Source organism: Enhydra lutris, unplaced genomic scaffold (assembly GCF_002288905.1).
Source record: "Enhydra lutris kenyoni isolate GAN:26980312 unplaced genomic scaffold, ASM228890v2 scaffoldscaffold13, whole genome shotgun sequence".
Lineage (NCBI taxonomy): Eukaryota > Metazoa > Chordata > Mammalia > Carnivora > Mustelidae > Enhydra > Enhydra lutris.
In genome coordinates, this window is record NW_019154097.1 from 33,906,070 (window position 1) to 33,932,039 (window position 25,970).

Here is a 25,970-nt window from a genome sequence, read left to right on the forward strand (position 1 = left end):
CAGAGAGGCTTGTGGGGTGAGACATGGTAGCAGGTCCCAGCCATCTGGAATGCATGTTTATTTGGGGGTGAGAAAGGCTTCTCCTCACCCCCTGGTCCGTGTCCATGCACGGGCCTGGGCTCCAGCAGCCATTCACCGGGGAGCCCCCTGCGGCATTGTGGAAGGCAGGAGGAGCTGGTAACCCTTAGGGCAGCTTGGCTTCAGGACTGGGTGCAGCTCCAAGCTGGGCGGGAAGGATTCCTGGAGAGACCAGGAGGACCCGCTGTTGCCAGATGCTGTGGGGCAGGCTAGGGGAGGGGTTGGGGGGTCTGGGCCGGAAACAAGTCTCCCTGGGCCCTGGGGGGGGGGAGCGGATTCTATACCCCAGTCCAAGGGGGCAGGCACTGGAGTCAGCCCCACTGTACACATGAGGGGATGCAAACCCCCTAAAGACCCCAGTGCTTGCAAGGATGGGTCTGGGAATCCGGACCCAGCTCAGCGCGAGAGCCCAGCCCTTAGCCACGTGCAGGGAGGCCTCATCTGGCACCCCGCCGCCCCACCGCGCAGGGGTTCTCCGGGTGGCTGGCTGCGAGCAGGTGCTCACCAGTGTCCGGCCCCAGGAGCAGGGCGATGGCCCCCCAGCCCCAGGATGTCATCCGTGTCCTGCCAGGTTGGGAGTTCACCTCGCAGCCTCCGTGTGGTGGCCCTGGGGATGCCGGAGAGGCTGCATTTCATGGAGGCATCCTCAGGGAGGTGACCCGGTGGCTCCTGGGTGGACCTGCGGGGGACAGGAGCCTGTGAGCTGCATGGCCCCTGAGTCCCCTGTCCACCCATGGCCGGCAGATCCCTCAAGCCTGCGACCCTTCGCCTGCCCACTGCTGGATGGGGTCGTCTACAGGATGAGGAGGGGTGCCTGGCAGTGCCTCTGAATCCTGTCCCCTTCCCCGAAGCCTCACAGGCTGGGGCAGTCCCAGCTGAACGAGACGTTGGCCATGGCCTCCTCCTTGGACCTGCACACGGGGTTTTGGGCAAACTCTCCGGTCATCTCCCGATGCTCCCGAGCACCCGTTCCGATGTTGACCGGGGAGCTAGCCCATTCTCGGTGGTACCCTGCCGGACTGGAGGAGAGAGGGCTCCAGTGAGATCTCTACCTTGTGGGGGGGAGAGGGGGGTGGGCGCCAGCACCCCTACTCTCCCCTCCTCCCTCTCTGGCAGGCAAGGCCGGGCAGAACCCTGTCTCCATGGCAACCCAAGGCTCCCCAGTGCCTGATGGCTGCCTCCAGAGAAGGCTCAGGTTTTAAAACTATCTTGCGTGACTGTTTCTGCCTTTATTACCCAAACTGTGCCCCCCACCCCCCGCCACATACCCACTCCTGCTGTAGCCCCAATGGGCCTCCTTTCCCATAGTGGGAAGGCCAGTCAGGCCACTGTGGAAATCCAGAGACAATGGTGAGTTCCTGCAGGGGTTGGGGGCTCGGAGTCTCTCCTGCCCGATCGGCTGCCTTCCTGGCTGGCCAGGGACCCCAAACTCCCCAATGGCTGCTTCAGGATGGAAAGGGCTGGGGAGCGGTCAGCCGAGAGCCCTGCTCTGGGGCCCTGGGACATGACCACAGCTCCTGTGGCCACTGGCCCACATGGAGGCTTCTCTCCTGAGCTAGCCAGCTGCTAGCTGACGGACGGTCTCCCCCTGGGGGCCCCAGGTCTCTGTCCTCCGCAGCTGTGTCACCTGCTCTCGGAAGCCTTGGCTTGCCTATCAAACCACAAGCCGAGGGACAAAACTGCAGCTTCTGTCTCCAACTTCCTATGACCCTCAGGGGCCCGGGGAGCATCCCTCCTGAATCAGCAAAGATCCTGGATCTTAGGGCTTTACCCACAACTAGGCTCTGGAGCAGCCACGTTTCCTGAAACTGCACACAGTAGTTGGTCAATAAACAGATGGAAGCTCTTGGAAGCCCTGGGGCTGCCAGTTCCCGAGAAGTGAAGAGGCCGGGCTGATGGAGAAAGGGGCGGGGCAGGGGGGGATTGGTAAAGGTTATACCAGAGCAAGGACACGCATTCTTCCCACCTGCTTCTTGACACCCACTTCAGAAAACACTGGAAACTGTGCCAAGCAGACACCACCACATCTAATCCCCAAGGAGCCGAGGGCAAAGTTGCATCTCAGAACCAGGGCCTGGTGGTTCCTAGCTTCTTTGCTGGACCAGCCAGTGCCAGCCTCCCCCAGAGAGAAGGTCTGATCTTCTGGAACTTTCTGGGCATCTCCTCAGCAGGGCAGGCCTTCGTGTATATGGGAAGACGCTTTAGGTGACTTGCCACCTTCTTCAGCCTCCATAGGCCACGGAGGGGGCCAGACGTGGGAGTCGGGAGGCTGCACGTGCCTGTTCTAAGGCGGGCAGATCTGGAGCTTGGGAACCAGTGGCAGCGAGAAGGCCTTCGGGGGTGGCCAGGCCTGGGCAGCCATTGTGGCCTCCACGGTGACTGCTCCCTGGTGCCACCCACGCTGGGACACTGCTGCAGGACCTCCGACCCCTCTACTTGGTCTTTGAGACCCTCCTGATACTCTGGAGAAGCCAGCTCGAGTGCCGTCTAGGCAAGGTCAGTGAATTCCTGGCCTCTGGAGGCCGGCCCTGTCTCCTGGGACCCAGGGCCGAAGCATCTGCTCTCCGGACTCCAGGCTGGAACTTTCTGAAGGCCCGAGTCTCCCCAAGCTGTCCGCTTACCTGCACAGCTGCGCTCCCAGTAGCGGAGCGCTGTGTCCCGCAGGGTCTCGTCAGCGAATCGCACTCGGAAGGGGCAAAACCGCTTACGTTGCCCTGAGCTCTCCCCAGAGGAGCTGTGGGAGAGCACGGCCTTGAGCCTGGGGGCCGGCGCACCGAGGGGCCTGCTGAGAGCGACCAGAGGGGCAGGGGAGGGTCAGGACCTGAGCCCCTAGGCCCACACCCCAGCCCTGCAACACATAACCATGGGACCAGAGCTCGCTGTGTATCCTGACACCCACAGTAGCTGGCCTTTTTGGGGAGTACTGCCTGCCGGCCGGGCCACAGAGCACGCGCGGACCATGCCTCAGCCTATGACACCCACACAACCCTGGGAAACAACCTTAGTCCCATTTTACAGAGGAGCAAATCGTGACACAGAGACGTTTTGCAACTTGCCCAAGGTCACACAGCGGGTAAAGGGTAGAGCTAAGATTTTTTCTTTTTCTTTTTCCTTTTTTCTTTTTCTTTTCTTTTCTTTTCTCTTTTTATTTTTTATTTTTTATTTATTTATTTATTTTTAGCTAAGATTTGAGTCTTAGTTCCAGAGCTGACCATCCTATATACCAAACAATTCAGCAGAGAGAAGAATATGAACTTGAGAGTCAAGGAGGCCTGGGTTTCCATCCTAACTCTTTGAAGCCTCAGTTTCTTTATCTGTAAACTGGGCATCATCCTTGTGCCCGCCACACAGGGTGGCGAGATGAACCGGATGCCATAACACTGCACCCAGCCTGTGGGCTGCCCAGGGTAAGCATCTGTAACTTCAAACTGTTCTTATAACCATCAGTCTCAGCTATGCCTCTTTCCAGGCACGTGAACTTGGGGAGACCACACTTGAGTCCTCCATGTTGCAGTTTTCCCCTTTCAGCTGTATATGATATAGTGTAGGCGTGATAATAGCCCCCTGATAAAAGTTTGGTAAGTATGAAATAACTTAAGGGAGGCATCTCGTGCAAGGCCTGGCATGGGGCCCGCCCTCAGTAAAGGGCATTCTGTTGTTGTTACATTTATTAACTTCAGCCCCAAGGGCAAGGCTGCAAGAGGGCCTGCTTGATCCATCCATGGCTCTGTTATTCAGAAATGCCACGTTCCACCTTAAGGACACACATATTGATGTATCCCTGCATCCATTTCTCTGACTACATCTTTATGTCTCTGTGGGCACGTAAGTGACGCTTTCATCAGCCCACCAAAGAGCCAGGCAGCTGGGAGGTGTCCCAGACAGTTACAGGCATTGGGAGCTAGGGATCCAACACTTGTCTGCTTATCAGCCTCTGGTCTGTGCTGGCCTCCGGGCCAGACACAGGTGCACCCCAGCTCTGCCCAGGGGACTGAAATCTCAGTTCTGCTATCAGAGGCTACTGGAGCCTATTCCAACGTAGCCTGGTGCCCCTCCCGCAGGACCTACCAGGGGATCTTGCCCACCATGGGGTGCTCGAGTATTAGTTCTTAAATGGGAAACACCATGACTCTGTCCACCCCCACTGTTTATCACATTTGAGCTAATGAGTTCCATACTTTTATTTATTCTATCTTGTGAGACGTAGTCTGTTGATTCGATTGATTTAAAGTTCCTGGCTTGGCAAATGTGTTTCACTTCTGGCGCCTTCTCTGAGCCATCGGTGGTGTCTGCCTGGAGCACTGTGTCAGGGAGGGTTCGAGGCCCATGGGGCAACAACGCTGGGATCACATAGTATTGTCAGCCATGGGTCCAGAAGGACAAGGGATGGCAAGTATGTCTTGTGTTTACTCTCTTTGGTTTTTAAACTCGTGGGCAACGCTCTTCACCGTTCACCTCAGTTTAACCCTGTTAATGCCGGAGGAGTTTTTTCTGCATTCTTTTTCCTCTTCATTAGAGCTATGGCACTGAGGCCTAGGAAGCTCTAATGCCCAGGCTCTTCTACCTCCATCCCTTATCTTATTTCCTCCAATTTCTGACTTATAACAAAACCTATTAAAAGCTAGAAGAAGAAACAGACAAATGAATGGTGGGATGGGTAAAAGGATGGAAGACTGGGTGGGAGGATGGATGGATGGATCCATGAATGAGTTAATGAAAAGGTCTGATAGAAGGACTGGAAGTTAGGAGGATGGGTGGATGGATGGATGGGTGGATGATTGCCTCTGTATATGGACTCGTAGATGGCTTCATGACAAAATTATAGATGGGGGTGCCTGGGTGGCTCAGTAGGTTAAAGCCTCTGCCTTCAGCTCAGGTCATGATCCCAGGGTCCTGGGATCAAGACCCGCATCGGGCTCTCTGCTCGGCAGGGAGCCTGCTTCCTCCTCTCTCTCTGCCTGCCTTTCTGCCTACTTGTCATCTCTCTCTCTCTCTGTCAAATAAATAAATAAAATCTTTTAAAAAATTATAGATGGACAGTACCCTGGATTTACAAGTGCATGGAAGGATTTGTAGATGACCGATCATTGGACTCATGGATAGATGGATAGAATCATTGGAGTTTGTGGTTAGAAGGATGACTGGCTAGATGGATGAATGGATGGATGGGTGGATGGATGGATGGATGGATGGATGGAGAGATTCATGGATGGGTTTTAGAAGACCTGGTTCACAGAGAAGATGTATGCAAGGATGGATAGGTGAATGGGAACAGGAATATCTGAATGGATTCACGGCTGGACTATGAATATGTTGGCAGAAGACCTGATGAATGAGTGGATGGGTTCATAGATGTTGATGGATAATCCTTGGATAGGTTGGGAGGAGACCTACTCTGGGACAGATCTATGTATTGATAGGTAAGTGGATAGATGGATGGATGGACAGATGGATGGGTGGATTCATGAATGTATTATTAATAGTTTGTCAGAAGACCTGATTCAGGGGCACCTGGGTGGCTCAGTGGGCTAAAGCCTCTGCCTTCGGCTCGGGTCATGATCCCGGGGTCCTGGGATCAAGCCCCACATCAGGCTCTCTGCTTCCTCCTCTCTCTCTCTGCCTGCCTCTCTGCCTACTTGTGACCTCTGTCAAATAAATAAATAAAATCTTTAAAAAAAAAAAAAAGAAGACCTGATTCATGGATGGACACATAGACGGATATACAAGTGTACAGATGGGTAAATTCATGGGTGAACGATAAGAGGAAAGAAAAGAAGAGATGCTCTTTCTCCCCATCCCCTACCGCCAGTCTCCTGTAACTCACTGGTTGGCCTTCTTGAGGGTGAATTGTGAGTGATCTCTCCTCAGGGTCCCCAGGGCAGGTATTTGATGGAGCAAAATCTTCTTAAGACTATTCTGGAAGTACGATGACTGGCCCCTTGAAGACAAACAAGCCACACCTGGCATGAGTGGTCAGGGTCCGCCATCCTCAGAGCACTGTTGGCAACCCTGTCCCCATCAGCGGGTAACTGACACTTACCGCAGGTCTGGAAGGAACTGGCAGTGGGGACACTGGGGGGCATGGTGGCTGTGCTCTGACACACTCCTTTTTGGTCGTGATGCCCAGGATGCTGGGAGCCAGGAGGAGGTGGAAACAGCTATAGGCCTTGGCTTGGGGACAGTCGTTACTAGGCTGTTCCTAGTTATAGGGCCTTGGGCCTCAGTTTCCTCAACTGTACAACAGGGGCAATGGCAGACCCGTCCTCAAGGGACTGTGCCAGACCTTCCCCTCCCCACTAACAGTAGCTCCATCCACCCCGGAAACGATTCCGCCCCGCGCCTGCCCCGCCCCTGCCCCGCGCCCTGGGGAGTCCTGGCGAGGCCTCACTCGGCGGCCGGGGTTCCGCGCACTCTGCCCCCAGGTGGTGGAGGAACTCCCGGAACCTGCTGGGGAGAAGCTCTCCTAGGAGGGCGCGCAGGGAGTCCGGGGCCTCCCTGGCCGCGCCCCTGCAGGGATCCTCGCGCTCTCCAGGCCCCCGGCGCCGGGGCACGAGTTCCCGGGGTGCACGGGCCAGGAGCAGGGGCGGCAGCAGGAGCGACCGCAGCCTTGTCCGGTTCTGCGCCCCGCGCTGGGCGAGGGTGGGCAGGTCGGGTAGACGCGGCGAGGGGTGCCGCACGTCTGGGTGCGAGGACCCGCTCGGCCACCACGCGCCGCCGCCCTCCGAGGCCCTCAAGCCGCCGGGGGACCCCGCGCCGAGGACGGAGCGGAGCTGGGGCAGGGGCAGCCTGGGCAGCAGCGGGTCTCTCCTTCGGCGAGCGCCGTCGCCGGGGAGCCCCTGGGGCTCCACCGGCTGGGCCCCGGGGTTGGGGGGACGCCGGGGCATGTGTGGCCCGGCGCTCAGCTCAGGGCATCCTCACGCCAGTTGGGGGTGACGGGGGTGCCGTGCGACCTGAAGACGAGGGAATAGGCCAGCCCCCAGGCCATAGTGCCCGGAGGGAGGTCCTTGTAGTTTTGGGGGTAACACCACTGCCTCGTCCGGCAGCGAGTGGCTTCAGGCCAGAGCTCGCCCAGCCTCTGTTTCCTCACCTGCAAAATGGTCACGTAAGAGTACACACCTTTCTGAGTTGCTGTGACGTTTAGGTGAGCCAGCACATGTAAATGGCCTAGAATAGTACCCGGCACGCTGTACGTGTTCAGCAGAGGCTAGCTGCTATTACTATTATTATTTTTTAAAAATTATTATTATTTAGGATTTAGTCCGAGTCCCGCTACTCATTAGCTTTGCAACCTTGGACAAGCCAACTGACTGACTTCTGTCAGTGCCCTCTCCTGTAGAATGGGGATAACAGAGCACCTGCCCTTTGTGACTTAGCCATTGGAGTGTTCAAGTCCTATTAGGCTCTTAGCACTCCCCTGGGAATTAGGAAACCTGGAACCAGTTTGGAAGGAGAGAACTGCCCAGCAGTTGCCCAGTCCTGCTGGGGCCCCTTGGTTGGGGAGCTTGTTGAAAATACCGGTGCCTCAGATTCTGACTCCGTAGGTCTAGGGTGGGGCCAAGACACATATTTTCTTTTTAAGATTTTTTTTTTTTTATCTCTACCCCCAATGTGGGGCTCGAACTCACAGCCCTGAGATCAAGAGTGGCAAGCTAACCAGAACTACTCAGCCAGGAGCCCCAAGACACATATTTTTAACAAACTTGCCCTTCGGGAGACAGAGCCCCACGCCTGCCCCCAGCTTCTGACATGGGGTGGGGGGGTCTTGGAGCCTGCTTTCTCCCTATCGCACCCCACTCCCAGACTGTTGTCAGCTCTGAGCTGGCTCCTGGTGTCACACTCACCACAGGGGCCTTCGGGTGGGTCTAGAGAAGGTCCCTTGAGTTTAGAGCCCCCTAACCAGCAGCTGGTCCTTGGGAGAGCCCATCTTCCCAGGCTGGTCCTGCTGGGGGACCCTCCCTGCTGCCTCCTGGGCCTCTTCAGGGTCATTGTGATCCGCCCCTCACCCAAGGCCATGTGAGGAGCGGTGGGCTCTCAGGCCTAGAGACAGAAGGTGGGGCTTTGTACTCGGGAAGTCAAGGCTGCAGTCACAGTGGGGTGGTGGGACACCTGACAAGGGCAGCCGGGCCCAAGCCAAGGGCAGAGGGCCCAGGGGTCCACTGCCCTCTTTGGATCTGGGAGGCCCGGGTGGGTCAAGTTCGGGCTGGGCAACTCTGGAAGTAGAACTTCCTTGGGAAGGCTGGGCAGTAAGAATGCAGTGGGCCTGGAAACTATGCGAACCAATTTCAAACCCAGGCTCCGCTTCTGTTTGCTACACAATGCTGGATGAGTTTGTCCATTCTTGGGGCTTCATTCTGTGACTCTTGGCTGGGACGAGGCAGGGGGAGAAGCTTGTACTGTGACACTTGAGTGGGGGAGAAGGGTTGTTTGGACCAGCAGTTTTGCTGGCATGGTATCCTGTTACAATCTGAGGAGTCTGCCTGGAGGAGGCATCAGAGCTGATATATCCATTCTCCGCAAGTGCTCCTCAATGAGGGATGGAAAGGCATACCTCCTTAGGAAGTTAGAATATTGAGTGGGAAAGGTGAACATGTTTTATATTCTTTTTTTTTAAGATTTTTTACTTTTTCATTTGACAGAGATCACAAGTAGGCAGAGAGGCAGGCAGAGGGAAGGGGGGAAGCAGGCTCCCCGCTGAGCAGAGAGCCAATGCGGGGCTCGATCCCAGGACCCTAGAATCATGACCTGAGCCGAAAGCAGAGGCTTTAACCCACTGAGCCACCCAGGTGCCCCCATGTTTTATATTTATTCTAAGAATACGTGAGGTTTTTGTTTTGTTTTTTTTTAATGGATGAGAAACACTGGACTAACTAGATGATTTCTAAGGAGGCTTCCAGCTCTTGCCAGCTGCAAACATTTCTTGACCAACTACTGTGTGCAAGGCTTGGGAATTCAGAGATGTGAGAGGCTCTGAGGTTGGGGCTGTCCAGATCTGGAAAGGCCTCAGAGTCCAGGTGGAGGGAAGGGACTTTTCTTCCACTGACAGGAAAACAAAGGTAGGGGTGGATTTGGGGGCACCCCTAAAAGAGCTGGGCTCAGAGCTGCCTCCAAAGGAAGATTACAGACACACCCAGCAACTGAGATTGTCCAGGAATTACCCCTTCCCTTAGCGACATGGACAATGAAGCTTGGGAGAAGGGCCCAGGCCAGGGGAAGCAAGTCTGACCTGGAGTACTCAGGAGATGATGCCATATACTATATACGTAAACAGATTTGGGGGACTCAACAGCAGTCAGCCCTCCCCCACCCCCCATAGCTTTTACTTCGTTAGAGCAAACACACTTTTTTTTTTTTAAAGGATTTATTTATTTATTTATTTATTTGACAGAGAGAGAGAGTGAGCGAGCACAAGCATGGGGAGCTGCAGGCAGAGGGAAAGGGAGAAGCAGGCTCTCCGCAGAGCAGGGAGCCCAATGTGCGTCTTGATCCCAGACCCTAGGACCACAACCAGAGCCGAAGGTAGAGGCTTAACTGACTCAGTCACCCAGGCAACCCGAGCAAACACACTTTTAAGAACCTCCTGTGTTCATGATCCCAGGGTGCTGGGATCGAGCCCCGAGTTGGGCTCTCTGCTCGGCGGGGAGCCTGCTTCCTCCTCTCTATCTCTGCCTGCCTCTCTGCCGACTTGTGATCTCTGTCTGTCAAATAAATAAATAAAATCTTAAAAAAAAAAAAGAAAGAAAAAGAACCTCCTGTGTGTGTAAAGCCCAGAGGAAGGCACTGTAAACCTAAGACCAGGGTGTCAGTTTAGGAAAAATGAGCCTATGCTAAGTACATCTATTTACTGAGAGTCCCCAGCAGGCACAGGGCTGAAGCCTCGACGTGCAATATCCGACACTTTTAACACTGGCAGAAGAGGAGACTGAGGTTTGGAAAGGTTCACCCACCTGCAAACTCAGAGTCCATCAAGGTTGTTTCCGGAACCCCTCCAAACTTTCTGTACATGGGAGGAGCCTATGAGAGGGCAGGATTTTTGGAATGGAAACCTCAAGGACTTGTTCTGTTTATTTGGGGTAACAGTGTGTTGGCACTATCAAAGGTACTTCTTTCTTTCTTTCTTTCTCTCTCTCTCTCTCTTTCTTTCTTTCTTTCATCTGTATATTATTTTAAGATGCAAATTGTTATGGGTACGATTTGTAGAATAAGGCTTTCCCCCCGCCCATTTTTACCGAGTAGAAAAGCCACAGAACGCTCGTTTTTGTAAGTCCAGCCTTCAGCCTCTAACCAGCCCCGCGCGCGTGCTGGAGACAGGACAGGCTTGGAGCTGAGGCTCTTTTAAATCCGAGAGGTCCTTCCCGGGACCCAAAAGTCAACTGAGGTCAGCCGCCCATGGGGCGGAGCGAACCGGTCGCGGGGCGGAGCTAGCCTCGGCCCCGCCTCCGGGCGCTCGGAAGTGACGTGTATGGACAAAGGCAGTGCGCGCCGCGAGGTGTCGCGTTTGTCCGTGTTGGGACGGAGCTGGTCGTGGTCTTGTGGGTTCGTCTTCGCCGCTGCCGCCGACTTCCCTTCCTCTTTCCCGTCCTCTTCTCCCGGGTCCCGGGACCCCCGCCCGGGGTGAGTAGCGCGAGGCGGAGCGGGGAGCTGTGGCCGGCGGGGGAAGGGAGGCCCCGGCCCCCAACTGCCCCGGTTCCCTGAGGCCCCAGCTCGTCACGTGACCCGGCGCGAGCTGCCGGGGCCCCCACGTGTGTGTGCTCCGGGGTGGTCCGACCTGGGCCTCCGGTGGCGGCGGGCGGAGGAGGAAGGCCGAGGCACCGGGACCCTGGACGAGGCACTCCCCCGCGCCGTCCCGGGGCGGTACGCTAGACCCTTCCCTCTCTGAGCCTCAGTTTCCCCTGTGAGAAACGGGGATTAAGGAGAGCACGCACTCCGAGGGTAGGCGTCAGGATGCAGGAAAATGGTCAGGTCAGAGCCAGGCACAGAGTAGTGCTCGTGGCGTGGGAGTTGCTATCATATTTCACCTTGGACCCAGCCCCAGTTATGGCTGGACACTGGTGCCGCCTGGAAGACAGCTCGCTGCCTAGAGCCCTTGGAGCCAAGGTCAGCCAGTTTGCGGAGGGGCTGCCATGTCGAACGAAAGGCCCCGGCTCTGTTGCCCATCACTGGTAGGGTCTCTCTGGGATAGAAACAGCTGATGTCAGAGCCCTGACGGTGCGGTGCGGCGGGGCAGTCTTGCAGATGGTCTGGTCATTGCCAGGAGAGAGGGGATGAGCCCCTGGAGGACTTGGGCCTTGACTGTGTTAAGAAGTCCGGATTCCCTCCTTACACTGTTCCCGGTTTCCTGTGTGTATGTGTGTTAAGGCACATCACTCCTTCAGTAGAATGGTTTTCTGTCCCTCAGCTGGGTTCTGGGGAAGGGTTGGGGTACATATGGAATGCTTTGGTGGGGACCAGAAGCCATAGAGTCACAGAGATAGCGTCTCCGGAATCTCTGCAGCGTTTCTGTGCCTGCACAGGTGGGAAGCTCACTCCCCTCTCCTGCAGGTTTGCAGAGCCGTTTGTCTGCTGGATTGACCTCCAGCATCACTGTAATAATCCCTGAGGCGTGTCTAACACACTGAAGTTTATAAGGCATTTCACTGCATTTTTCCCGTTTGACCCGTACAGTTGGCAGAGAATTGATGAAAATCTCATTTGACCGAGATTTCTAAACTTGAGATAATACAGTGCCGGCCACTGTATAGATCACTTGATGCTTTCACACCCACCTTTAATCATCACAGTGTTCTTGGAAAGTCAACGTTGCTGTTCCCATTTCATAGATAAACTTACTTAACCAAGGCTCAGTGTCTTATATGAGCTTACGTAGCCAGAGAGAAGCAGAGCCAGGATTCAAACGTGGTTCATTTGACTCCACCAGAGCCTTTGTTTTTAAACACTCCCATCTCCCCTCCGCCCCCTGCCTTTTTAAGTCTTCTTTACTTCCTCCTTCCTTTTCTTTCTCATAGAGCACCTTGCCATTCCCATATGTCCAGCTGCTGTCCCAGATCCAGGGCCAACAGGCCCTGTCCAGCAGGCTGCAAGAGGGAGGGCGGTAACTTCAGGCAGGCTCTTGCCTCCTGTTGCTTCCAGACTTTTTCTTAGAGGCTGGTAAATGAAGAGGGTGTGATGCCTTCCCAAAGCATGAACGGTGACAGTTGAAACACCGTTCTTTCCCGTGAATCCTGGGAGAAGTAGTAGCTGGGGAGGCTGCCCACCTGTCCCCCTAAACACCTTGGAGGGGAAGAGGAGGTGGTCAGATGACAGTGAATGAAGCACGACATGTTCCACCTGCTGAGGAGCAGAGTCCACGAGCAAAGGGCTTCTCGTCCGGTCCAAGCTAGCCGAGAGCGCACGCAAAGCCATATTGTGCCCAGGCCCTTTCCCTCCCCTGCAGCCGTGTAGCTCCTCACCACATCCTGAGCAGAGTAGAGGAGGCTTAGTGCTATTTGACTGACAACCCCACTGTTCCCTCTGACTCCTAGGGACCTCCTGCCCGCTCCAGTCTGTCTGGATACCGGGAGACAAAGTATAGACAGAGCCCCAAGGAATCATGTTTACTAATGATTCAGCTGTTGGAACAAATGTCAAAATTAGACTTGCCATTTCCCGGCCCGGATATTCCTCCCCTGGCTTGTTCCTAGAATCTGCCTGTAAGTGGAATTCTTGTAAATTAGATTATTCAGAGGACCTTGACATTTAAAGAAATCATCTTGTAAGGCTTTTGGTAGAGCAGAAAAATTACATTGTTGGTAATGGCCTTCAGTGTTACGTTTTGAATTGTTGGATTTTTTTTTTTTTTTTTTAAGATTTTATTTATTGGGGCGCCTGGGTGGCTCGGTGGGTTAAAGCCTCTGCCTTCGGCTCAGGTTGTGATCTCGAAGTCCTGGGATCGAGCGCTGCATCGGGCTCTCTGCTCAGCGGGGAGCCTGCTTCCCCCTCTCTCTCTGTCTACTTGTAATCTCCGCCAAATAAATACATAAAATCTTTTTTTTTTTAAGATTTTATTTATTTGAGAGAGAGAGAATAAGAGAGAGAGAGCATGAGAAGGGGAAGGGTCAGAGGGAGAAGCAGACTCCCTGCTGAGCAGGCAGACCAATGTGGGACTCGATCCCGGGATTCCAGGATCATGACCTGAGCCGAAGGCAGTCGCTTAACCAACTGAACCACCCAGGCGCCCCAATAAATAAAATCTTTAAAAAAAAAAAAAAAGATTTTATTTATTTGACAGAGATCACAAGCAGGCAGAGAGTCTGGCAGAGAGAGAGGGGGAAGCAGGCTCCCCGCTGAGCAGAGAGCCCGATGCGGGGCTCAATCCCAGGACTCCGTGATCACGACCTGAGCTGAAGGCAGAGGCTTTAACCCACTGAGCCACCCAGGTGCCCCATGGTTGGATTTTTGTAGGCTTTTCTCAAAAGTGGAAAATGTAACCACACAAAGCTCATTCTTTGGTTCATTTGGCAACCAATGACCAATCCCCCACCTCGTGTCCGGTGCTGGGCTAGTCGGGAATGAGGTCACGTCCCTGTCCCCAGGAAGTTTACCTCCTTGGGAACGAAGGCAGACAGGCAGCATATGGCCCGGGGAGGGCCTCACATTCACTCTGTTCATTTCATGGAGAGTGAACTTTTTGTTGAAACCTACATGAACTGCAAGAGAAATACAGCGGTGCACCTCAGGGTCTTGCCGCTGTTCTCCAAGGGGTTCCCAGGCCAGTGGGGACATAGAGAAGAGGTCAGAGCCAGCAGTTTGCCGAGACTGGTGGGCAGTGATGGGGACAGGTGAGTGTTGCCGAGCTCGAGTCTGAGTGCCGAGTGGAAGAGCTGCCTTTGATGCCGTCCTTCCTGGGTGATGGTGGAGAGGCTGTGGCGTGGTGGCTGTGGGGCCTGTCAGCGGGAGTGGGCAGCCCCCAGACTGAGCTCCGTGGTGACATTCAGGCCTGTGGCCCTCTTTCCTGTCAGCTCACAGGGAGCTACAGTGATGTCTACGCTACTGCAGCTGGGATTCCTGGGCACGGGCAGGTTTCTGTGTCCTTTTGCTTTACTGTGTGACTCCGAGTGGGAGTGAACGTTCATTCTCGTTGAGCAGTGTGCCCCTTTCTCTTTTCGGGGTCGGGGGGATAGCCTCAGGTGCTAGGACACTGGTGTGGGACATGGTGGTGAGCCAGGGTGAGGGGATGCTGTATTTAGAACCAGCCCCCGCCGCCGCCCCCGTTACCTGCCTGTTACCCCAAAGGGCCCTTTGATTGACATAGTAGTTGGAAGTCACCTTCACTGTGGTCCCAGACCCTTGTTCCTGGACGCGGAAGCTGGAGCATCAGCCCGGGAGCTGGGGGATTGGGGGACTCTCTCCACACAATAGAAGGGCTCTAGAGGGCGGAAGCAATGACAGTCACAGATCTAAGAACTGGACCTGCTAGGATATGGAGATGCTGTCGCTTCTCTTCTGGTTCCTCTGAGGGCCAGTGTGGCCTTGCGGGTGAGCAGTGTCCAAATCCAGGAAGGAGCCAGGGAATGGGGAGGAGGAGGGCCCTCCCAGCCGGCTAGCTGGGTTCCCTGGAAAGGACTGACCGTGGCGGAAGCAGGATTGCATCAGTGAGGAGCATCCTGAGTTGTTGGGCTGAGGTGGGCCTGCTGCTTCTGGAAGGTTCCTTGTCTTCTGGGACAAGTTCAGAGTACATTTGTGCATGGGGGCTAGTGACAAACGTGGCTAATGAGAATTCTTCATCTCTTCTCCTTCTCTCCTTATAGTCAGTCTCTAAATTATGTATCAAGGGCTATGTGCTTGACCTCAAGGCACGTTCCTGTTTCCTGTCTGATGACTTCTCTTGAAGAAGTCTTTAAGGCATTCCTCCATCTTGGGGGTCTCTCACGTGTTTTTGAGCCCGATCCCAGGGTCCCACATGAAGCTTTCTGTGTCACCCTGTGTTCTGGGAGTCAGTGGCTTAACTAGCACCCAGTGGAGTGGTATAAAGGTGGAAGTGAAACCCCGGGAGCACAGTCGTGGACAGTGTTCCTGGGGGGTTAGGGGACTTCACCCTGCGCTGAGGGAGGCTTGGTGCTGGGGACACAGTGGCAAAAAGGCAAGGTCGCGCCTCTAGAGCTTCCATACCGTGGAGGCTGGACAGTAAATGGTGTAATTTCAGACAGAAATACACATTCTGAAGGCAGGAAAGCGTGGGGATTAGATCTGGGTGTGGGAGGAAGCCCCCTTAGCTGGGCTGGTCAGGAAGGGCCTCTGAGGATATGAGCCCTAAGCTGAGAGCCTGTGATGGGAGTGTGCGCCTGTCACTGTCTCCCCACAACGCCGCCGCTTCTTGTCCCAAATGCCACATGGCTCCTGCCGGTCCCACTCTGTTCCCACTCTGCCCGGTGCTCCCACCGCCACTTAGATCCCGGCACACCTTGGGCCCTTCGGAAACTCTCAGCTGATTGGTTTTCCATTACCCACAAGCCAAACCCCCGGCCCCCAGCCTGTCAATGGGGCCTCCCGTGATCCAGGCCCAGGCTGCCTGTCTAAGCTCATCTCCCATAAATACCCTCTTCCTCTGTCTGCATTCCAGCCAGCCCAGGCCATCATCAGTAGCGCCTTCTGGGTGGCACACATGCCCTGCTCCTCTGATCCTGTTCGTGCCGGCACCCCCGCCCCCCACCACCAACAGCATTTTTTATCTTTCGGGGTCTGCCTCAGGTAGCCTTCTCTCAGCTGCTGCCCTGTCTGCCGTTCCGAAGAGAGTGCTCCGTTCTTGGAGTTTCCACAGTACTTGGGGCTCAGTGGGCGTCCTCACCCTTTCTGCCTTGTGTTTTAGTTGGCTCCACTCGTTTCTGGCTCCCGCTGGACTGGAAGCTCACTGAGGGTTGGATGGTATCTCAGCAAAGCCTCGGGGCAACTAGGACAGCTCCTGGGGTCGATGGTGCTGTGGGGCCGGTGCCTCAGGGCACAGATGCAGCCGGGCTGGCTGGGTGTGCAGCTGCCAGGCCCTCCCCCTCCCCCAGGCCCTGGCTTCTGCGTTGTCGCTGCCCCTCCACCTGTCATGGTGACACCGTCTTGTGTCTGCCTTCACTGTGCCCCAGAGCCCCCACAGCTGCCGACGGTCTTGCAGAAACACACGTCTCTTGTCACTTCCTGCTAACCCTAGAGCAGTTCCAGCTCACTGCTCTTTAGCGGGGAGTCTAATCCCGAATGTGTCCCCTTCCCCCACCCCGCCTTCCACGCCTGTTGGAGGGAGCGGGCGTGCCCTGTTGGCTTAGTGAACTCTTCCTCGTCCTTCATTTCAGCTGATGGGCGACCTCCTCGGGGATGCCTTCCTTGACTCCGCAGGGGAGCGCTTCCTCTGGGCTGGGCTGTGCTGGCATCTTGTACTTGTCTGCGGCCCCGAATGGTTGCCAGTGTGTGTGTGGAGCTGTCTGCCTGCCTCCTGGCACAGTGCCTGGTACCCAGTCCCGGCACGTTGCTAACCAAGGACCAGACCCCACAGCGAGCTCCATTCTGTGCTCACGAGTGAGTGGGAGGCGAGTGGGCTCCCCAGGCCCCTCCCAGCATCAGCCGGAGCATCCGCCATAGGAGCCTGGGGTTTCCTGCTCCGTTTCCTCAAGTGTCAACTGGGGGTTCTCTATATTTTAGAGTTAGAAGCCTTCAGGTCAGGTGTCGTGTCCAATAAGGAAAGGACTAGAAGCCCAGGACTCTGGGTCCCCTCCTCTGATACAAAGGTCACTTTGCAGAATGACTTGACTACGAAGGACAGGAGGCCCCGTCATCCAAGGGACAGAAGCTGTTTTGGGGACACCGGACATTTCTCTGCATCAGGCAGGGTTGTATGACCTTGTGAAGCATGGGGTGAGACCGGCGCCCTCGACCTGGCTGATTTGCTCATTTTCATTGTTCAGCTGCTGCTGTTTGGCGCCTGAGCCGCCTTGGCTGGTGGCAGCATGACAAGTGAAGTGATAGAAGACGAGAAACAGTTCTATTCGAAGGCCAAGACGTACTGGAAGGAAGTCCCGCCCACCGTGGACGGCATGCTCGGGGGGTACGGCCACATCTCCAGCATCGACATCAGCAGCTCCCGGAAGTTCCTGCAGAGGTTTTTGAGGGTAGGCAGGTCTGGCGCGCCGTCCAGCAGCAGAGGATGTGGCCCTGGTGGCCCAGCCTGGTCTGCACAGGGCGCCACCTTTTACACGAGCCATCGCGGGGCCTTTGGTTCTTGGTTGGTGTCAGCCCCCCAGGCCTCGAGGGTGGGGTGGGGTGGCGTGCGGACGGGGGCCTCTGTCTCAGGCTTGCCACGTGGGGGAGCTGGCTGCTGTGCCGGGTCTCCCGGGACCAGAACGGAGGCTTCCTCTAACTGTTCAGATTTGTCAGGGGTGACTCCTTCACTGTCTTGCCATGTTTGCGGGCTGTTGGGCTGTGGGCGCCGGCTCTTCTGCTGAGGGCAGGCTCCTAGTTCCTCCCCTGCTCTGTCCCCCTGTGCCAGGCTGGCGTGTAGCATCAGAGGCTGGTGCTTGCCCCTCACACTATGGGGTGTCTCCCCACCCACTGTCTGCTGCCTTCCCAGATCAGTGAAAATCACCACTGCCTCTGTTTTTTTCACTGCTTCAATTCTGTTCATCCTCTGGTTTTAGTGGGGCGTCGTGAGAGATCAGTGCACCTGTTCGTTAGTCCCCTTTAAGTGGCTGTCAGCTTGCATTTCAGGAATGTGTGGCCCAGGACGGGAATGTCTGTGGTCCTACCCATGGGCGACTTCCGTGCCAGCCCCCGGCCTATGCCCACTGCTGACTTGAGTAACTGGGAGCTTGGGAGGAACATCCCCCTTCTCGGGCTTTCTGAGCCTTCCCTACTGAGCCTCTGCCTTCCCTGCTTCTCAGGAAGGCCCAAACAAGACGGGGACCTCCTGCGCCCTAGACTGCGGAGCCGGCATAGGTAGGATCACCAAGAGGCTGCTGCTGCCGCTCTTCAGAGTGGTGGACATGGTGGACGTGACGGAAGACTTTCTGGTTAAAGCCAGGACGTACCTGGGAGAGGAGGGCAAGAGGGTGAGGAACTACTTCTGCTGTGGCCTCCAGGACTTCAGCCCCGAGCCCAGCTCCTACGATGTCATCTGGATCCAGTGGGTGATAGGTGAGCTTTCCGCGGCCCTCTACGCCTTCCACAGACCTCCCGCACGCCCCCCCGCTGCAGAGGCAGGTTCCGGGGCCGTGGAGGCTGCCGGCCAGCGCTCCTGCGGCACACGGGACCCTGGGGTTTCTCCAAATCCTCCTTGGGCTCGCCTTCCGGGCTCTGTCAGTACCGTTACGACCCACTCAGGTGCAGTTTTTTGTTGAAAAAATGTAAACAACCAATAACTGCATTCAGAGAACGTGGACATGAGTTTTAAAAGTGTTTTTTAATAAGAGGAGAAAGTGAAGCCTTGGCCGTCCCCACTGTTCACAGCGAGGGAGCCACGCCTTGCCGCCCCATCCTGCACCTGCTCTGCCCTGCAGCACACGCAGGGTGCTCTTCCCTGGCCGCTGACCTGGCGGGCGGGCCACCGTACCCGCAGTTGGCCGCCCACTCCACAGCAGACACCGTAGCCCTGCTGGGTCTGGCCCTGTCCTTTGTGGTCCCTCAGAGCCGGTCTGCAGTTCTAATTAGGGAAGGAACGGGTTGGTAAGAACCCCTAATCCAGGCCTCAGGGCAGGGGGATGGCTGGAGCGTAGGTGTCAGGCAGGGCCCAGAAGTCACCCAGACAGGGTGCGGTCCCAGCTTGTGCTCTGTGACAGCCCTTGGGTGAGTGACTTCTGAGCTGGCTTCCTCGTACACAGAACGGGACTTGGTAAGCACCTCTGGGCTGCCCAGCGCTGGGGAGGCCCCATGTGTTTAGACAGAGCTTGGTAAGTCTGAGCGGAGATCGAGAGGCGCGGCCAGTGGAGTGTGCGTGCTTGGCTCCACTCCCTCCTCGTGGCCCCGCCTCTGCTGTCCCCAGGCCACCTGACTGACCGGCACCTGGCCGAGTTCCTGCGGCGTTGCAAGCGGAGCCTGCGCCCCAACGGCATCATCGTCATCAAAGACAACATGGCGCAGGAGGGCGTGATCCTGGATGACGTGGACAGCAGCGTGTGCCGGGACCTCGAGGTGGTCCACAGGATCGTCCGCAGCGCGGGCCTCAGCCTCCTAGCCCAGGAGCGCCAGGAGAACCTCCCTGATGAGATCTACCACGTCTACAGCTTGGCCCTGAGATGAGCAGGGCCCGGCAGAAGAAAAGGACCAGTGCGGGGTGGGGGGCTGGCAGCCGGGCGGGACCCAGAGGCTCCCCAGCGATGGCCTGGGCGTGTGGACCGAGACCGCCAAATACACCCGTTTGCTGCCCACCGCCAGACTCTTTTTCAAAAGGCCTAATGGGACCCAGTGGGGAGGGGTGCCCCTGACCGGAGCACTGAGGCTACAGCCCGGCTCTGCTGCCGTGAGAGGCGGGGATCGGACAGTGCAGACCGTGGGACTCCAGGGTCCCTGGTGCTCCACGTGTGGGAATACAGCGATCCCCTCAGAAGTGGAGATTTTCTGGCTCTCCCTTTCCACCACCCAGCCTTCCAGCCACAGGCCTAGGTGCCTTAAGAGGAAGAGAACTCTCGGTTGTTGGGACTTGTTCCCCTCGGGGGGAGGCGAGGAGCCGGGCCATGGAGCCTGCAGCTGCTGGGGGCGACCCTGTGCTGAGGCCTATTTGGTGATGAGCCCTGGTGTCCCTGACATGATAGTCACCGTGGTCTCCAGCGAGGGAGTCTGCGGCTTCATTCTTGGCTGTGCCTTGCAGCTCCTCCTCGGTGAACATTTTCATCAAAAAATAAAAGAGTGACTCTTGTGCTGGGAAGGCCCTGGCCGGTCTGGACTGGTGCTCTTCTTTACTGGGGCTGCAGTGCGGGGCTATTTGGAAACTGTCCCCACTAGATGCTGCCGTCCCCTCATGCCTCTCAGCTCTTCTCGGTGGGAGCCTCAGTCCTAAGCTGGGGAAGGGCTGGGAGGGGGCCAAAATGTCACACAAGGACCTTGAAGGCCAAGAGCAGGACTTTACTGTATAACGTAACCTTTAGTTGCCTCAGCTCGCCTTCCCGGCATCCACACAATTCACAAGGACCACGAGACTGGGAACTGGCTTCATGAGGGTGTGGCGTGGGCCGCACAGTCAGCTTGCAGTATTAGTAGCTTTCAGCATCAGGTGAACCCCTCACGAGACATTTTGGAAAGGACTGTCCCTGGTCACACGGGATTGCTTTTCAGCAGAAGGCACGTCCCCTGAGATCCCAGGTTTGGCACAGACAGAGCTGCCGCTGGATTCCAGTCCCGTGCCTTGGGCCGGGCCATGGGTAACCTGGCCCCAGAGCGGCCAAAGGCGGCAGGGGCAGCTCAGCCTTCTCCCTAGCCCACCGAGAGCACTTCTCCAAGTGACCTAATAATCTAGCGTGGGGAGAGACGGGAGTGATGGGCCTCAGCGGGGTTGTGCCCCCACAGGCCCAGCACACGTCCTCCCGGCTTCAATGGGGCCCTATGCAAGACAGACCAGCTTCCTGCGGCTCTCAGAGGACCGAGAGAGCTACCCTGCGTGATGCTCCCTGCAGAAGAACAGGGTGTACACTTGTCCCAAGTCTAGACCCAGTCCCTTTTCCCAGCGTGGTTGAGACTTGGGGGTTCTGCCAAACAGAAGGGGAGTGGTCGCCCTGCAGAAACAGGGCCCCTTCCCACCGCAATGACTATGGCTGCTGGGCTCCACCTGGTTTTCCTGGTACACAGTAAGGATCAAGTTTCATCTCCCAACCTCTACCTTCCGACGGAAGGCCAGAAGGTTCTCCCCTAAGGCTGCCGCAGGTGCCGAAATCCGCCAGTAGGCTGAGCTGCGCAGACCCTGCTCCCTCGATCTGGGGGTGGTCAGATGTCCTCGTCAATGGTACCGCTGTGCTCACTAAGGAGGTACCACTTCAGCCTGTCCGGCAGAGGCAGGGCTTTGACCTTCACATCCACGGGCCAGGGCTGAAGATAGAGCCGGATGTAGACGCGACACAGGTGCTTGAGGGACGGAGGGTAGCTCTCCAGCTGCCTCAAGGAGAAGTGAAGGGCCTGGATCTTTTCTGCCAGGCTGCCCACGGGATGGATATCGAAGTTTTCAGGCAGCTGAAGTTTCTGGGAATTAGTCACCATGAGATCCAGGACGGTCTCGGCTTTGCGCAGGAGGTCCACGTGGCTGTCGTCTTCGGCACAGCCTGGGTGGGAGCAGAGCCTCTCAAAGATGATGTGGAAGCCGGACCAGCAGGACGCCCCGTGCAGTGAGCAGTTATAGGCAGCTCCGGACTCCAGCAAGAAGCGCAGGAGCGGGAAGTGCAGTTTGAAGCCCTTGAGGCAGATGTGTGTGAGGGACTCGTGGGCCGGGCACTCGCTGGGGTCGGCCCCGTGCGCTAGCAGCAGCTGCGTGACTTGGAAGCAGAAGCGGCTGATCATCTGGGCCTCCTCTTTGTCCCCTCCCACGGTCTCCCCAAGCAGGAAGATGATGCAGGTGAACACCGTGTCCCCATCTTTGGTGGTGGCCTTGACATCTGCCCCTGCGAGAGCCAGTCAGGAAAAGAGAAGATGGCAGCAGGTCTTAAACTGCTGCAAAGGAAGGCCACCTGTGTAATGGGGGGAGGGGAGGGAGAAGCCTGGGAGCAGCCCACAGGCGAGCCTCACCTCCTTCCAGCAGGAGCCGGATGTTCTCAGTGTTGTAGATCTGCACGCCGTCGCTGCTGGCCAAGGCGTGGAGCAGAGCGGTCTTTCCTACAGAAGGAAGAGGAGGAGGGGGAGTGGGGACCAGGAAGCCGAGGTCAGGACAACCCCAGAGGTGCAGAGGAAGCCACTTAGGATGAGAAAGTGAACTTCATTTTTTTGTCGTCGTCAAGGATTTTATTTTTAAGCCCTCTCTACACCCAACGTGGGGCTTGAACTTGTAACTCTGAGATCAAGAGTTGTGTGTTCTACCGACTGAGCCAGCCAGGTGCCCCCTGAAAGAACTTTAAAAATGATCGACTTTTCAGCCGAGGCTGAAGGTGATTGGCGGCTGGTCATTCTTTCTAACCACAGAAAACCAGGAGCAGAATGGGCAGAAGAGGTGGGATTTTTCAAGACACTCAGACGCTACCTGAGATCTGGGCTGAGTCTTTGCCAAGAAGTGGCTCACCCTCCCAGAAATCTGGCCACATGCACACCCTCCTTCCCCCTACAGACAGACCTCAGGGGGCTGGCGTGGGGCCAACGGCTGCATCACTTCCCGAAAGCCTCTGCAGGTCAGCAAAAGGCACCTATGGGCCTGGCTGCGCTGTGTCATCAGGCCTAGTCACCGTCCTGGGGGGCTCTGGCTCTCCCTCCCGAGGCAGCCTGCTTTCCCGGGGGAGGCACCCACCATGCTTGTCAGCCGCATTGACATCTGCTCCGAGGTCCAGGAGGCGCCGCAGGCAGGGCAGGCGCTCGGGCTCCTCACTGGCCAGGTCCAAGGGGCTGCTCTCGTGGATCTGAGCCAAGAAAGCACAGCACAGTAGGCCTGGGGACCTGGGGGCTCGGGAGGCCGCTCACGGCCACCCCACCACATCCCTGCTTCTGAGTGGGCCAGACCCGGCTCTTACCCGGTCCCTCCGGTTAATGTCAGCCCCGTGGCGCACCAGCAGCTCCACCATGTCCGGCTGGTTTCGCAGGACGGCTATATGCAGGGCCGTGTAGTACGTGACAGGGTCTGAATTACAGACATGGCTCGTGTCAGTCCTGCCCAGCACAGGGGACCCAGGCTTCTGGCACCATGAGGGGTCAGGACAGAGCCATTCCCACCAGGCACAGGCACTGGAGTCAGACATGGGGCAGGGTCCCGGGGGACAGGCAGCCCCTCTGTCTGGACTTGAGTCTCTTCTGTAAAACAGAACCATAAGACTGGGTGCCTCTGCTCAGGCTGCTGGGAGAGGGACCCCAACTGACGGCTCCTGAAGCCGGGCAGTAACAGCCACGTTCTCAAAGCCAGTCTCCAAATGACAGACTTCAGAACAGCCCCGCCCCTCACCTCCTCTGCCCTCCAAGAGCCTAGTGGCCTCTGAGCCAGTCCTCACATGGGAGCCGAGGCAGGCCTGGCCACATCCCGTGTCAGCTCAAGGACCCGCACTGGTCACAAGTCAGCCCTGCCCATCTCCCGGCTGACCCTGCCCTCCCCGGTGAGAAGGCCAGAGAGGAAAGGAGAACGGCTCCATCTCCATCCCCTGGCACCTCCAGCCTCGAAGCCGACCGCGCCCTGCCACGACTTACACCCAGCGCTGCTTCTGTGCTGTCCCCTCTCCCTGTGGCATGGGCAAAAACGCGAGATGGCTCAGAATAAGTGGCAGAAAATTGCTCTCCCCGAGCTCTGGGCACAGTGCCAGCAGCCGCATTTTCACGTTCACAGAAGCAGGGGTTTAGCTGGGAAAGTTTGCTGATCAATCACATGGTGGAGGCAGCGACCAATTTTCTCTCGGACCAGCAGGGTCAGAGCCCCTCGAAAGCCCACAGGGGGATGGGGTTCCTCAGTCACCACCCACGGAGGAAATAAGGGAAGCGGCTCCCAAGAGAACAAGAAAGGCAGAGCCACACTTTAAGCCACGTGTCCCCCCGTAGCCCCTCTGGGCTCCAACTGACCTTCGAAGTTGAGGCTGGCCCCGCTGCGCAGGAGAACGGCGGCCGCCCGGGTCAGCCCCAGCTCCGCCATCCTCAGCAGGGCACTGCTCACGCCTTCCTGGTAAAATGGAGAGTGGGCCTTTCTCTCCAGCAGCTCAGTGAGAACAAGGATTCGGCTCTCCTCGCTGGCAACATAACCGGGCCTGGGGCAGCAGAGGGGTGGATCGGTTGGTGGGGGGTAGCGGGGGCAGCTGTGGGACCAGCTAGCCTGGGCACCCTGTGGGTGGGTGGTCTCCTGCTGTCATCACCCCCCTCCCAAGGTAGGGCCCTGGTTCTGTGGGGCAGAAAGTCTCTGGAAAAGGCCTGTGGTTGCAAGAGAGCAAGCTGCATCTTTTAACTCAAGCTGACTCCTCGGGTTGCTAAGAAAGAACTGGGGCTGTCTCTAGCCTCCTCCCAAGTTGCCCGGACAATCTGGCCCCTAGCTCGGGCACAAAGCCTCACACAGCTGTGCTGCTGGGCCTGAAGGGAACCGTTGCAGCCCAGAGCAGGAAGCGGACACTGACACCCCCTCGCCTGACAATGAGCATCCCGAGGGCAGCCAGACCGGACCAGGCAACCCCCAGGCCCTCCTGCCCCCACTCACGCTCAGAGACGCTTAACCTCCCGGTCCCCAGAAGGCTGAGCGCACACATGGCCCTTCACGCCCCAGCCCCCACCCCACCTGCCCGCCAGCAGTGACCTCCAAAACTTCTGTGGCTTTCCCCTAAAGCTCAGGCCCACGGACAGCTCCGTGAACCTGGTCGCAGCTCCTTCAAAGGCCGCCACCTCCTCCTCTGGAGGAGGCTTCCCTTCCTCACCAATGCTTCCCACTGCCCTTAGCCTCACCCGTCTGCAACCCTTCAATTACCGGGATCAAGGTGCCATCCTTACCGCTTGGGCAGGATTCCATCTCTTTCCCCAGCCCGGGAGAATGCCCAGGGCACCATGGATACAAAGCAAAAATTCTGGAACTACAAAAGGGCATGTAGCACCCGCTTTCCTGCCCTGTTCTCAGCCCCAGAACAGCCTCCAAGTTAAGGAAACACCTTACGCTGTTTTCAGAACAGCCTCCAAGTGAACAGAGCAGTGATGAAGCAAGCCTGTTTCCACCGAAGTCCCTAGAGACACGCATAGTACCCACTGCCTCTGAAATTCCCACGGATCCCAGACACACAGCCCTGCCTCCGCTTTCCTCTGCTCTTGCCTCCATGACACCGACTGTACATACACCTGACTCACGCTCGTGTCTCTCTGAAGCATAAGCATCGCCGACGCTGGGGGTTTTGTTTAGCTCACTGCTGTAACCCTGAACACCCTTCCCACAGGTGCGGGGATGCACCTGTTCTTGTCGTCAAATGCAAAGTCGGCTACAGAGCTCATCTTCGCACTGTTCTGGGGTAAAAACCGAGGCCCTCGCAGACTCCACCCTGCTCCCTTGCAACCCGCAGCAGGCACGCTGGGCACTGGGTGGGGCACCGAGGCCGGCGGCCCTGCCCGCACTCCACCCTCCCAGCCTTCCTGCGCGGGCCTGGAGCACCCTCCGCCCTGTAAAGGGCACGATTTGGGCGGGGTGCAGGGGCTCCCGCTCAAAGCAACCCAACTCCAGCCTCCGCCTGCCCCTTCACCTGTCCACTGGGGCACAGCCACCCCCACCCCGCTTGTGGCGACAATTCAAGGGAAGCAGCGCCAGCTCGGCCCGCCCGCGGCAAGGAAGCTAGTTACCCGTCCAGGGGCTCCTGCCGCTCGGGGTCCTGGATCCCCAGGGAGCCCAGAATCGCATCCACCAGCGGCTGGTACTCGAAGATGATCCTCCGGAAGCCGTGCAGGAACGGCATCGCGGCGGCCTGGGGCGCGGCAAGGCGGCCGCACCTTTGGGAGAGGCCGAGAAGCAGACTGAGCTCTTTTTGGAGGCCACGGGCTTGCCCCGGCTTCTGCTAGTCCAGCCCCCGCGCCCCGCCGCCCACCCCGCTGCTCCGCGCCGGAAGTGACCCTAGCACTTCCGGCCCGCGCCGGCCGGGGGGGACCACCGATGGCGGCAGCGCCCCCTATGGGGTCGGAGGACCGCGGCGCGCCCCCAGAGTGAGCTGTGGGTAACCCGGAGGCCGGCCCCGGGGGAGTGGAGGGCGCAGACCACCCTGGCAAACCCGATCCCGGCCCAAGGCGGGCCCGTCTCTGCCAGCCCGGGCCCGGCCCGGCCCTGC

At 57.4% G+C, this 25,970-nt stretch overlaps 3 protein-coding genes across 9 annotated transcripts; 1 reads left to right on the forward strand and 2 right to left on the reverse strand.

Moving 5' to 3' along the window:
* Window positions 1–200: 200 nt before the first annotated feature.
* Window positions 201–6,962, reverse strand: LOC111146365 (chromosome unknown C9orf50 homolog). 2 transcript variants are annotated; one of them, XM_022501893.1, is made up of 8 exons: window positions 6,467–6,962; window positions 6,119–6,209; window positions 5,903–6,016; window positions 2,700–2,863; window positions 1,850–1,970; window positions 936–1,097; window positions 584–757; window positions 201–240 (listed from the first exon to the last, which is right to left on the reverse strand). In XM_022501893.1, exons 1-8 carry the CDS (start codon window positions 6,960–6,962, stop codon window positions 201–203), a joined length of 1,362 nt encoding a protein of 453 aa, XP_022357601.1. The 2 variants fall into 2 exon arrangements, 1 of the variants encoding a protein (XP_022357601.1); XR_002640532.1 differs by lacking the exons at window positions 201–240; window positions 584–757; window positions 936–1,097; window positions 6,119–6,209; window positions 6,467–6,962 and having other exon boundaries at window positions 1,751–1,970; window positions 2,700–2,860; window positions 5,903–6,019.
* A 3,568-nt stretch (window positions 6,963–10,530) lies between these two features.
* On the forward strand, window positions 10,531–19,942 carry LOC111145787 (N-terminal Xaa-Pro-Lys N-methyltransferase 1). Of its 4 annotated transcripts, XM_022500997.1 has the most exons (5): window positions 10,531–10,689; window positions 12,597–12,764; window positions 16,998–17,201; window positions 17,970–18,222; window positions 19,067–19,942. In XM_022500997.1, the coding sequence occupies exons 3-5, from the start codon at window positions 17,040–17,042 to the stop codon at window positions 19,321–19,323; spliced, it is 672 nt and encodes a 223-aa protein (XP_022356705.1). In that variant the 5' UTR covers window positions 10,531–10,689; window positions 12,597–12,764; window positions 16,998–17,039; the 3' UTR covers window positions 19,324–19,942. The 4 variants fall into 4 exon arrangements, with proteins under 4 accessions (XP_022356705.1, XP_022356703.1, XP_022356704.1 ...); XM_022500995.1 differs by lacking the exon at window positions 12,597–12,764; XM_022500996.1 differs by lacking the exons at window positions 10,531–10,689; window positions 12,597–12,764 and having other exon boundaries at window positions 16,067–17,201.
* Window positions 19,943–20,009: 67 nt separating this feature from the next.
* On the reverse strand, window positions 20,010–25,723 carry LOC111145786 (ankyrin repeat and SOCS box containing 6). 3 transcript variants are annotated; one of them, XM_022500991.1, is made up of 6 exons: window positions 25,492–25,723; window positions 23,752–23,933; window positions 22,722–22,828; window positions 22,502–22,610; window positions 21,793–21,879; window positions 20,010–21,668 (listed from the first exon to the last, which is right to left on the reverse strand). In XM_022500991.1, exons 1-6 carry the CDS (start codon window positions 25,602–25,604, stop codon window positions 21,001–21,003), a joined length of 1,266 nt encoding a protein of 421 aa, XP_022356699.1. In that variant the 5' UTR covers window positions 25,605–25,723; the 3' UTR covers window positions 20,010–21,000. The 3 variants fall into 3 exon arrangements, with proteins under 3 accessions (XP_022356699.1, XP_022356700.1, XP_022356702.1); XM_022500992.1 differs by lacking the exon at window positions 21,793–21,879; XM_022500994.1 differs by lacking the exon at window positions 22,502–22,610 and having other exon boundaries at window positions 21,005–21,668.
* Window positions 25,724–25,970: the final 247 nt, after the last annotated feature.

Coding starts and splice junctions, on each gene's coding strand:
- LOC111145786 (XM_022500991.1), bottom strand. CDS start 25,604: ATGCCGTTCCTGCACGGCTTCCGGAGGATCATCTTCGAGTACCAGCCG. Junction 21,880..22,501: donor CAATGCGGCTGACAAGCATG/GTGGGTGCCTCC, acceptor TTCCTTCTGTAG/GAAAGACCGCTCTGCTCCAC. Junction 21,669..21,792: donor CCGGCTCCTGCTGGAAGGAG/GTGAGGCTCGCC, acceptor TGGCTCTCGCAG/GGGCAGATGTCAAGGCCACC.
- LOC111145787 (XM_022500997.1), top strand. CDS start 17,040: ATGACAAGTGAAGTGATAGAAGACGAGAAACAGTTCTATTCGAAGGCC. Junction 17,202..17,969: donor TCCTGCAGAGGTTTTTGAGG/GTAGGCAGGTCT, acceptor CCTGCTTCTCAG/GAAGGCCCAAACAAGACGGG. Junction 18,223..19,066: donor CTGGATCCAGTGGGTGATAG/GTGAGCTTTCCG, acceptor TGCTGTCCCCAG/GCCACCTGACTGACCGGCAC.
- LOC111146365 (XM_022501893.1), bottom strand. CDS start 6,962: ATGCCCCGGCGTCCCCCCAACCCCGGGGCCCAGCCGGTGGAGCCCCAG. Junction 6,017..6,118: donor CAGTTCCTTCCAGACCTGCG/GTAAGTGTCAGT, acceptor TTTGTCTTCAAG/GGGCCAGTCATCGTACTTCC. Junction 1,098..1,849: donor GCTCCAGAGCCTAGTTGTGG/GTAAAGCCCTAA, acceptor TCTCTCCTCCAG/TCCGGCAGGGTACCACCGAG.